This window comes from Lithobates pipiens, unplaced genomic scaffold (genome assembly GCF_037356315.1).
Source record: "Lithobates pipiens isolate NorthernLeopardFrog02 unplaced genomic scaffold, aLitPip1_a1.2 Scaffold_27, whole genome shotgun sequence".
Taxonomy (NCBI): Eukaryota; Metazoa; Chordata; class Amphibia; order Anura; family Ranidae; genus Lithobates; species Lithobates pipiens.
The window spans coordinates 116990826-117002512 of record NW_027507788.1 but is presented as its reverse complement, the minus strand read 5'-3'; the positions used below and the strand labels follow the sequence as shown (position 1 = coordinate 117002512).

Genomic DNA, 11687 nt, shown 5'->3' with positions numbered 1-11687 from the left:
TTTATGGGAAACCGGGTAATTTCCAAATTGGTCCTTTACTGTCTAAACACCATGGCATGGGGAACTTAATGAGCAGTGCTCTACTTATGTTTGTGTATGTACACTACCCACTTTGATGTAACAGTCATGTTTATCTTTACTTCAGTTTTTCTTTTATGTGTGTCTTGTTCAATTTGGAAAAATTTCAATAAAAGTATTTGTTAAAAAGAAAAAAGCTCTACAGAGCTTTTAGATTCAGTTTATTTTTTACCATGTCCTTTACAGATATCCAGTTGGTATAGGTTTAAGTACAATGATTATGCCGGTCTTGTCATGGTGATATTCCATTGATTCTTTCACCAACACCTGCCACTAACCAAACAGAAATCTCATCTGTGTAGTTCTGTAAAAGGTCAACATATTCCTGCAGATTATAATTTAGCTTTTGGACCATCAAACTAAACGTTGTCCTAAACCAAACACGGTGGGGTTTATTTACTAAAGGCAACTAGACTGTGTACTCTGCAAAAACAGTTGCTCCAGAACTTAGAAATTTCACTTTACAAAGAATACCCAATCACATGCAAGGACACAAATTAAAAACAGCATTTTTGCTTGCACGTGATTGGATTATGGCAGTCATCAGGGCTTCTGCTTCATTTACTAAGCTCTGGAGCAACTGCACATTGCAAAGTGCACAGTCTATTTGCCTTTAGTATATCAACCCAAGAATGAAATCAAAAACACACCATCAACATTGTGAAGCATGGCGGAAGCATCATCATGTTGTGGGGGTGCTTCTGTGCAACAGACCTTTAAAGGGTTGAAAGTGTTGAATGAAAACAGCGATATATATGGAAATCCTGAAGGAAAAGATTTTTCTTCCAGAAAGGATATGAGTATAAAGCCAAAACTAAACAAGAATGGCTTAAAAACAACAGTGTTAATGTCCTGGAATGACTTAGAGTCCAGATCCTAATCCAACAAAGAATTGGTGGCTGGAGAGTTTGTTTACTCACAAACCTTGTAACCTGGTAGAGCTTCAGCAATTTGGCAACGAAAGAAGAATTGCAGTGTTCAGATGTGCAAAGCTGAGTCCTATCCACATAAATTGAAGTTGCTGCCATAGGGGCATTTACTACACATTTCTTGGTATAAGGTGCCAGATTTGGGGCCACAGTCACATACTGTATACAGAAACACTGTGCTGCTAAACAGTGTAATAAGTTGGGATACGTGTTAGTAGTGTAAATGTTTATTAACTATGGTGGGTAAAAAAAAAGTTTGGGTAAATGTGTAAAGTATGACTGTCATACTGTATATTCCTAATATGTAATGCATGTAACATACTGCTCATTTAATTGAACATACATACAACAAATTAATCGATCATCTTATATTTATTTTCACATCCTTAAATAAAAATAGGCAAAGCAACATTTGATTGCTTAAATTTACACAAACTGATGCAAATATATAGAAGTACATATTTATTACATATAGTAAGATAAAGAGATTTTTCAGCATATGTGGCTGAAGGGGACCATTACATTTCAAAAGAGAAAACCCAGTAGTATAATTCTATGAGCTCCTCCTGAAGAAACAAGTCCCTTCTTGTCCTGAGGTTGATAAATATGAAATTCTTTGGACTACAGTGTATTATATACATTGAAAAGACAGCTGAAACAGTGCATAGGACAAAAGGGTTAGAGGTTCAAGAAAGTTTTTTAGTGCTTCCCTTCAGTGTATGATCATAAAAGATTTTAAAATTGGACTCGTGCTGCAGATATCCTATGTTGTAACACAGAGGTCCACTCTCCGGAGTTCCCTTTATACTCAGTGGGACTTTGACGCACCCATAGATGCTGCATCAGGCTAAGATCCACAGTCAGTAAGGATTTACAAATGTAATAGCAGTCTGTATTCCCACTCTGTGTGCCAGTATACAATCACATGGAGGGTTTCTCTGCTACTTGTGCCTGTTTGGTTTTTGGGTCTTGTTATTCAATAGCATGGTCCACTGTTCGTTGTGTCTCCATAAATTACAGTTTAAAGTTTCAACAGTTAGTAAACAAATCACTTATATGATGTGTTTTGCTAAAGTGGGAGTAAACTCCCATACATGAATTTAATCTATAGGTACACTGATAATAAGGCTTACCTATAGGTACTGTAAATATCTCCTAAACGTGCACCATTTAGGAGATATTTACTGTACATACAGCCGGTGACATCACTGGCGCATGCGCTCTGAAGGAACAGCCACCCGGACCATTCCTTCAGAGTCCTGTCCTGTAAATGTCAGCTCCCACGTGCATGCGTGGGAGTGACGTCACCGCGGCTCCAGCCACTCACACAGACGGAGTCCGTGAACCCAGAAGGAAGACGGGTAAAGATAGAAGCCCTGTCAGCAGTGACAGCTTGCTGCTAGAAGGGCTTCGTTCTAAGGTATTAAGGTCACATAATGTGCTAGCATGCAATGCATACTACCACATTATAACTTTGCCTTGCAGGTTAAAAATAAATAAATAAATTGCTGGCAGTTTACTATCGCGTTAAGAGATTATGATACACTTAAGGTTATCAGTCAATTTACCTAAGAGACTTTCTCTGGAGGGATAGGAAGGGGCAACTTGCTGCAGCCATGTGGTGCAGACACCTAGAGGTACCAGCACATAATTGCAACAGTCTGCTTAATCTTAGGCCTTTCTAACAGGCAAAGCTTTGTTGCTTACTAATAGTGCTGAGGTTTGCTTGCTCCTTTTTGCATCCTGCATGTTATGATTTGCCAGTGAGGTTGCCTATTACAGTGATGGACCAGTAGAAAAGTTTGGGGATGGGAGACCCTTAGCAGAAGCATGCACTTTATATCTGCAGCAGTTTGCCCTATTTCTCCTGACAGTTTCTTTAACATTCTTTCAGACACGTTTAATGTAAAACTCCAGTGTTATCCTCCATCCCCTGAAATTAGCTCCATTCATTGCAAGAAATTTAGCCATTACTGCAAATCCATTTTCTGTAGCCCATTTGTTTCCAGTGCACTTGCTGAAAATACAAGGGCTAAGAACTGTAATAGTAAACATCACATCTTTCCTAGAACCATGGAGCATTTATGCAAATCTCTCTCATAGACAAAAAACATTGCCAACAATGCCTGTACTCTGACCTGTGCAGCCTTCTGGGAAAGGCAGTAAGCCAATTATAAGACCACTAAAAGATGACATTTTTGGAAATACCATCTCCCAGCTAATAATATTGTCATAATAAAGCAAGGAGTAGACATTCTAGTTTTTTAATTTTAGGAAACTATAATTAACCAAACAGAAAAATGTATTTAATCATGTTAAATAAAAATAAAATAAAAATTGTTTATCATTTACAGATGGTATATTTTTTGACCAAGACTGGAGTTTTCCTTAAATACGCAATAGTGCAAACACTATATGCAGTGCAGTAAGCCACACCAAACAAAAAGTACGGTATATTTTACTGATTTTACTACACAATATTGATATTTGATTGGAAGCTATGCCGCTTCGTCGTTGTACATTGAACTTACTTTTTAAAGTAAACAAGGCATGGAACAATGGGATTCCTTGTTGTTTGTTTCTACATGCAATGAGCTGTGTGCTCTTACATTACAATAAACTTCTATTTAATAAAATGTAAAGCTTAATAAATGGGCGTAGAAACTGCATTGTGCTTATTTTTCAAGACCAGAACCTTGAAACAGCAGTTAATAACCAACCCCACCAAAATGTCCTTCAAGAATTGAGGTGAAGTGAAGTGAACCTCCTTTACCTAAACTTTGCTTGAAAGGGTTGGAAAAATGTAAATACTAAATTTCGTATCTGTCATGTGCTTTCCTTTTTAAATGCTAAGAGGCACTGCAAAATGTCCATACTCCCAATAATTATTTCTGTCTGGATCATGTGATAGAATGGGCTCCCAGGTTACACCAATGATTGCCTACATTCTATATGTCCATGCAGATTTATAATTTACCAGATCGTGAGATTAATGATCAGGGGTATTATGTTTCCTCAAAGAAAGCTCTGTAATATAATGCGGTGAGCTCTGCAAGGTTAAAATAAAAAATATGTAATTCTTTGGGATACAAAGCATTTTGAGACTGACAAGGTAATGTGGGACAATACAAAAATACAAAAAATGGCAGTTTTACTGGCAGATAAGCCCTATTTCTGTTCCAACAAACCCCATTTATTATGTTTAAATAAGGGGAATTGTACATGATGATTCTATAAAACCCAGCGTAATCCATTCTTTAGATTTCCTGCCTATATTGGAAGAATGATTGCTGCATTGTGGGTACTATAGACAGCTAAAGCTATGCAATGAAGAGCCAGTTTACTGAATGACATTGCTTAAGGCCATGTTTAAACTTAGCAAAACATAAAAAAAAAATGTCTTATATAAAATATGTACTAACATACATACACGCCCCCAAACTGTACACGCGTACTGTGCATAAGCAGACTACACAGACAACAACTGTCCATGCAGTCAAAACATTATCTGAAATATATTCAGCCCACTCTATTCATTAAGATAGGTGAATTATTTTAACTCCTGAAAATGTTCCCCTTAAAATGTTCAATTCACAAAAATAAATATTGTTAATATAATAATACCAACAATATTTAATAGTATATTTAATTTTTATGTAAAATGGGCCTTATTTTAGGCCATATCATTATTTTATCCCTCAAAACATTATGATCTCACATGGTTCTTTTTTTGTCATTTTAAGGAGTGATAACTTGAGAAGTGATCTTCATTTTCGCAGTCAAAATATCTTATAAATATATCAAATAATGTTCATATTTTAATTCAAAGCAAATATCACATGCTAATAAAAATAATGCATGGGCTTTGCTTTTGTGGATTTTTTTTTTTTTTTACGTTAAGTACACTTCTCTTAAGGTTTATGGTCCAATAATTAAGGCTATGAAGATTGATACAGAGTCAAAAATCTGAAGGGGTAATGATACCCAGTTGAAGCATACAGTAGATATCCATGATATATTCATATCTTTGTGCCACTTAGGTTTATGGTTATGATGCTTCCCAACGTAGGGCAGGCCTCTGGTGATCTCTTCAACATCCACAGTTATATAAAGGCATGGACACATTCCCGGAGTTCCTTGTCCATGAGAAAATTTAGTTTCTTAAATCAATATATTTTTCCTAAAAAAACAAAAGAAAAAGTACAGAATGAAAACTTGACGGGAATGTAACAGATTAAAAAAAAAAAAAAAAAAATCAAGGGATATAAGCATTATTTTCCATGCCATGTAAGAACTCCACTAAGTGCTTCTTGTATCTAAACAAGCAGCACTGTTCCTATTATCGTTTTATTACAATGACAACTTTTTCCTTCAAAGCAATTTACCCAAAGACCATAAATATAATTTATACTGGTTGTGAATCTCAGTTCACGTGGTGCCGCCTGCTCTCCTCATCTTGTCTCAGTTGAGATGGCCTGAGCCCAAAAAAAAAAAAAATAGCTTAAATTTTTCTGTAAACTGTGATGTTGATCATGCTTGAAGGAAAGAATGGCATATAAGCCAGAGCTCGCCAAACAAGAAAAGTGGTATCATGGAAGCAGGATTCTAGGCTACCTGAATGTCTGAAGAACATGGTGGGTGGACTCTAGTAGAAGCTTACCATTAACCTTCAGCCTTATAAGATATTCATACAGGATTGTATTATTGACTGGCAGAGGTTTACAGTTTACATGTAAGGCTGATGCTAATGATTTCAAACTTTACTTTATCAGATTCTCTTTTTGATAGACATTTTACATTTACCACCTCTGAGCTCAGTTATGATTGATTATTATAATCAATCCAACACTGGACCCAGTGAAAGAGATACAAGGCAGAAGAAAATTTGTTTGGAACCCATGGCCATCGTTATTTTGTGATTAATTTCACAGAAGAAGCCCAGAGAAACCTTCAGGCAAGAAGAACACTATGATAACTAAAAGTAGGCATGCTATCAACCATGTTATCAATTAGATACACACTATTCCAAGGAGTGCACAAATTCTGACACACATAATAGTCTTGTGCATTACATAGTTTTAGATGTTAGAGGTGAGCTAGGTGCTGGCTTATCCTCAGGGTATCTGTGGATCTGGCTCAGTTCATGAGCTCAGCTTCCTATGTAATCACTTATATCAGCATATGGTATGTTTCTAAAAATGGAGTGTAGTCATACCAAACTTTAGCTTGCTCAAGTTCATCTTCCTCTGATAACTTTCTTTGTTACCAGCTGGAAAAACCTCAATTTGGGGGGTATCCTAGCAGCCAAGTACCAATCCTCCATGTGGTCGATAATGATAAAAACTTGATTATTCTAAACCTACAGTATACAACTCAGGCCTAACTCACAGCAACTTCTGTTGGCCTGTAGTCCTGTCCTAACTGATAGTTCCTGTTTTGGTTACCTCTCCAAGTTCCAGTTGTGCCAGTTTATTGGTTACAGTCGGTGCTTTGACATTTGAAAACAAATTTTTTTAATCAGTTTGATGTTTTCCTTTGGTACAAGTTCAAAGTATAGCAATTGTAGGATAAGTGCATGCAGGCTCTTCTGTTCATCAGTGTTATCTGCTGTATATATTACTTCTTCCCTTTCCACAGAACAGCTGCTGCTGCTGCTACTTTCTTCTCCCTGTTCCAATCTTTGTGTATGCATGAGCAATGGAAAATGATGACTGATGAGAAAATGATCCAGTGATAATGGATCAGGACTAAAAAATACTCTTATAGCTATACCTTTAACCCTTAGCAATCCATTTTAAGATCTTTGTCCATAAATAATCATATAGCAGGAAAAACTACAAGCGGTAAACTCTGCTCATTATGGTGCAACTAGAACTGGGGGGAGTAAAGTACCTGATCCGATGGCCTCTTCTCTTGAGATCCAGTAAGTAAAACAGACTCTTCTGCAGGAGAATCAGGCTTCATTTCCACAATTATTTTATCTTTAGCACCAGGATTTGTACTACAAATATATTGAAAAGGAACATAAATTGATGCAATGTGAAGGAAAAATTGGGCAGATATTTAAAGGGCATTTTAGGATCATAATTTTACATAAGCAATACAAAAAATGTAAGTAAAAAAAAACAACTTGGAATTGTTTAAATGGAGGCTAATAAATGTTGGGCATTTATACGGTGCTCTGGTACCTCGCTAAGCATTCACAGTCCCTGACAAAGCCTATGTATGCTTCTCTCTCCAGCAGAGTGGTGCCATTCTTGTTCAAACATCATCCAGGGTTAGCATCTACTTCATGGACTCTGCAAGAATTTACATGACTGTATTATCACAAAGTGATGTAAATCCAATATAAAAGTTGGGAGGTACAGCATGAGAGTATTTAAACTCAACCCATGCTATATCGATGCTAAGAAAATATGATTGGGGTTTAACTGATATAGAACCCAGCGCTGTCTGTTGGGGGTGGAGAGTAAGTCCTTAGCCCTATGTAAGGGGTTCCATATTGCCCTTCCAAAGGGCAAAAGTATATGCAAATAGAGAGTGTACCAGTTAATTGAATCTGTTGTTTTGACCTACATTGGCAAAGCACATTTTCACTTTAAATTAAGATATCATTTTCAGTTAGTGTGACAACTACTACTTACATATCTTTTTTACCAGAGCGTCCACATGGAATATGTCCTTTTTTGTAAAGGAAGTACAGTACAGCTCCAAGAAAGGCCAAGAGAAGGATACATATGATGACGATTACAATCACTATGCCATAGCTTTTCTCGATTCTGGATTCTGCAGAAATAATAGAGAAAACCAAAAATGTAACATACATTTTCTTTGCTGAAACAATGGATCATGTTAAAGGGAAATTATTATATTAGTATGTAAGATGTCTTACTACCAAGACATGGTGAGACATGGAAGGAAGACACCTCAGTTCATCAGTGGGATGTTTTTTCTAACTTTTCAAAAGGTGGGAGTTTGGAGTACATTATTAAGGTTTAACTGTATGCATATATGGCTGATTCCTTCAAATCTTGGGCTTCCAACTCTAATGTTGTAGTCACACTTGGCCTCCTCACTGCTGACTATAATCAAAATGCCTAAAGATCATTTGTATATCCCACATGAATGTATATTATTCATTGCATATACGGTTATCAATAAATAGACTGTGAACATCAATGCAGGATTTAACTAATCAAAAATGGTCTAGACAAAACATCTAGTTCTGCAGCAAAATTAAATTCTTTATACTGGTCTCCAGGGCTGGACTGGGGCAGAAATTTGGCCCTGGACTTCATCCAGACCGGCCCACTTACATCAGAGTGTCCCATCAGCACCCCTTGCATCAGAGGGTCCCATTACCAGCCCCCTTACATCAGAGTATCCCATCACCAGCCCCCTTACATCAGAGTGTCCCATCACCAGCCCCCTTACAACAGAGTGTCCCATCAGCACCCCTTACATCAGAGGGTCCCATTACCAGCCGCCTTACATCAGAGTGTCCCATCAGCACCCCTTACATCAGAGGGTCCCATTACCAGCCCCCTTACATCAGAGTGTCCCATCACCAGCCCCCTTACATCAGAGTGGCCCACTGAGCCATCGGCCCACCGGGAAACTCCCGGTAGTCCCAATGGCCAGTACATGCCTGCTGGTCTCCCAAAATGATGTGTTCACACTGGCCCTGTGACGCAAAGTGACTAACCAGAGAACTTATTGTATTTTTGCCCTTTCATTCTGGTTCCTAGGGTATTTTTAAATGTAAGAAGGGAGGAACTTTCTGTGAGTCTTTACCATACATGCAGATGCTTTTGTACATTTAGTTCAGCTTACCAGCCCTTAGGCACAGTGATATTTCCTGTGCTAGGGTGACAACACTTAGTCTTTGTAGAGGAGCAGCATTGCTACTCTCCAGGACAGGAAGTGTGTTAGAACTACAGAACCCTACCCCCTTTCTCATCTCTATAATATGGGGATGGCTGTTCTGTAGCCCACAGAGGGAACTCAGGCAGGGCTGATTGTGTGTCATTTTATTACCAAATTTTTAGCACACTATAATACTTTAGGAGCTAGGTGGATGTCTAAAGCAAAAGGAATTTTTTTGCAGATTGAACAAGACACTTTCAATAGTATATTTACCAGATCTAAAGGTGGCATTGTTAGGGTTTACATATGTTTTAATAATAGGCATTACTATTGGTATTTCATTTTATGTGTGATCCTTTTGTTTTGTCTTTTTGCTGTCTTTCTTAACTGCTTGCGGACCGCCGGCTGTCAAATGATGGCCAGGTGGCGCAGCTCTTGTGACGGGAGGGCGTCATATGATGTCCTCCCATTTAAACAGGGAATGCGCGCGCGCATCCCTGTTCCTTCGGTGGTGGCGTGTCACGGAGACACTGCTCGCCACCGAGGGGGGTGAACAGCCATTGGGTATGGCTGTTTACCACGTGATCGGCCGTGATGAAGTCACGGCCGATCACAGATAAATCCACCACCACTGTGCACGGCGCATGCACATTGGTGGCGGTGTGTTTCGGGGAACACTGCTCGTCACCGACGGTGGTAAACAGCCATTGGCAGGCTGTTTACATTTAGTGATCGGCTGTGAAAGGATCACAGCTGATCACGTGGGTAAACAAACCGCGGTAACGAGATGTTACCGGGTTCTCCTCCTCCCGCACCGATCGTGTGTGAGAAGGAGATTGTGGTAACATCTCGTTAATGCTTAGTGTACACACCAATCACACTGATTTTCCCCCCCACTCCAGTAAAGAGGACTTGTCACCACCCATCAGAGGACCTGTCACTCACAGTCCATCAGAGCACCCGAGTACCTGTCAGTCCATCTGAGTACCTGTCACAGTCCATCAGAGTACTCGAGTACCTGTCACAGTCCATCTGAGTACCTGAGTACCTGTCACAGTCCATCAGAGTACCCGAGTACCCGTCACAGTCCATCTGAATACCTGAGTACCTGTCACAGCCCATCAGAGTACCCGAGTACCTGTCACAGCCCATCAGAGTACCCGAGTACCTGTCACAGCCCATCAGAGTACCCGAGTACCTGTCACAGCCCATCAGAGTACCCGAGTACCTGTCACAGCCCATCAGAGTACCGAGTACCTGTCACAGTCCATATGAGTACCCGAGTACCTGTCAGTCCCTCTGAGTACCTGTCACAGTCCATCTGAGTACCCGAGTACCTGTCACAGCCCATCAAAGTACCCGAGTACCTGTCCCAGTCCATCTGAGTACCTGTCAGTCCATCTGAGTACTTGAGTACCTGTCACAATCCATATGAGTATCTGAGTACCTGTCACAGTTCATCTGAGTACCCGAGTACCTGTCGCAGTCCATATGAGTACCCGAGTACCTATCACCGCCCTTTCAGAGTACATGAATATCAGTGACCAGGCCATCAGAGTACCTGTCACCAGGCCATCAGAGTACCCGAGTACCTATCTGCAGCCCATCAGAGTACGCAAGTACCTATTTGCAGCCCATGCCTCATAGAATATATGTTGGGATGTTTGCTTTCCAAAATGGGGTAATTTTGTGGGTAATTCCACTGTCCTGGTGCTCCAGGACCTTCAAAAGTGTGATGGGTAGGAATGAAATGAGATGTGCCATTTATGCTCCTAGAACGCCTGAATGTGCCACTTCAATGTTCGGCCTCTCTATGTGGCCAGGCTGTGTAACAGTATCACTCATGTGGTATTGCCATACTCGAGAGGAGTAGCAGAATGTGTTTTGGGGTGTAATTTTTGCTATGTACATGCTATGTGTTAGAAATATCTTATAAATGGACAACTTTGTGTAAAAAAAATGCAGTTTCATTTTTTTTCCACATTTTCCAAAAACTTCTGGAAAAAATGAACTGTTCAAAAGACTCATTCTGCCTCATCGATTATACGTTGGGGTATTTGCTTTCCAAAATTGGGTAATTTTGTGGGCAATTCCATTGTCCTGGTGCTCCAGGGCCTTCAAAAGTGTAATAGGTGGTTGTGAAATGAGATGTGTCATTTTTGCTCGTAGAATGCCTGATGGTGCCACTTTAATGTTGGTGCTCTGTATGTGGCCAGGCTGTGTAAAAGTCTGACACATGTGGTATCGCCATACTCGGGAAGAGCAGCAGAATGTATTTTGGGGTGTAATTTGTTGTAAGCATATGCTGTGTGTGAGAAATAACCCGATAATATGAAAATTTTGTAAAAATAAATAAAAATAATATTTTGCAAAGAATTGTGGGAAAAAATGACAAACTCACCATGCTACTTACTTAATACATTGGAATGTCTACTTTCTAAAAAGGGGTCATTTGGGGGGTATTTGTACTTTCCTGACTTGTTAGAGCCCGTTCACACTGAGGCAGCATGACTTGCAGCACGACTGCCTCAGGCGACCGGGATCCGACTTTAGCGCCGGCTTGCAAAATTACTTCTGTATAGAAGTCAATACAAGTCGCCCCAAAAGTCGTACAGGAACCTTTTTCTAAGTCGGAGCGTCTTGAGTCGTTCCAATTAGAACGTTTCCATTGCACAGAACGGGACGCGACTTGTCAGGCGGCTAAGTCGCCTGACGGGTCGCCCGTGTGAACGGGCTCTCAGTGTCTCAAGAAATGAGATACACCTGATGTACTGAAGGCCTGATCAGATGTGATCAATTTTCAGTGATTGGCAC

General features: G+C 39.7%; 1 protein-coding gene across 4 annotated transcripts in view; it reads right to left on the bottom strand.

Moving 5' to 3' along the window:
- Window positions 1-1360: 1360 nt before the first annotated feature.
- MCAM (melanoma cell adhesion molecule) overlaps window positions 1361-11687 on the bottom strand; it is a 146483-nt gene continuing 136156 nt past the window's right edge. For all 4 annotated transcript variants that reach the window (XM_077457394.1, XM_077457396.1, XM_077457395.1 and 1 more), the window contains 3 exons: window positions 7652-7793; window positions 6900-7008; window positions 1361-5187 (listed from right to left, as the gene is read on the bottom strand). In XM_077457394.1, coding sequence (XP_077313520.1) covers window positions 5161-5187; window positions 6900-7008; window positions 7652-7793 — 278 coding nt within the window. In that variant the 3' untranslated portion in view covers window positions 1361-5160. The remainder of the gene's footprint in view (window positions 5188-6899; window positions 7009-7651; window positions 7794-11687) is intronic.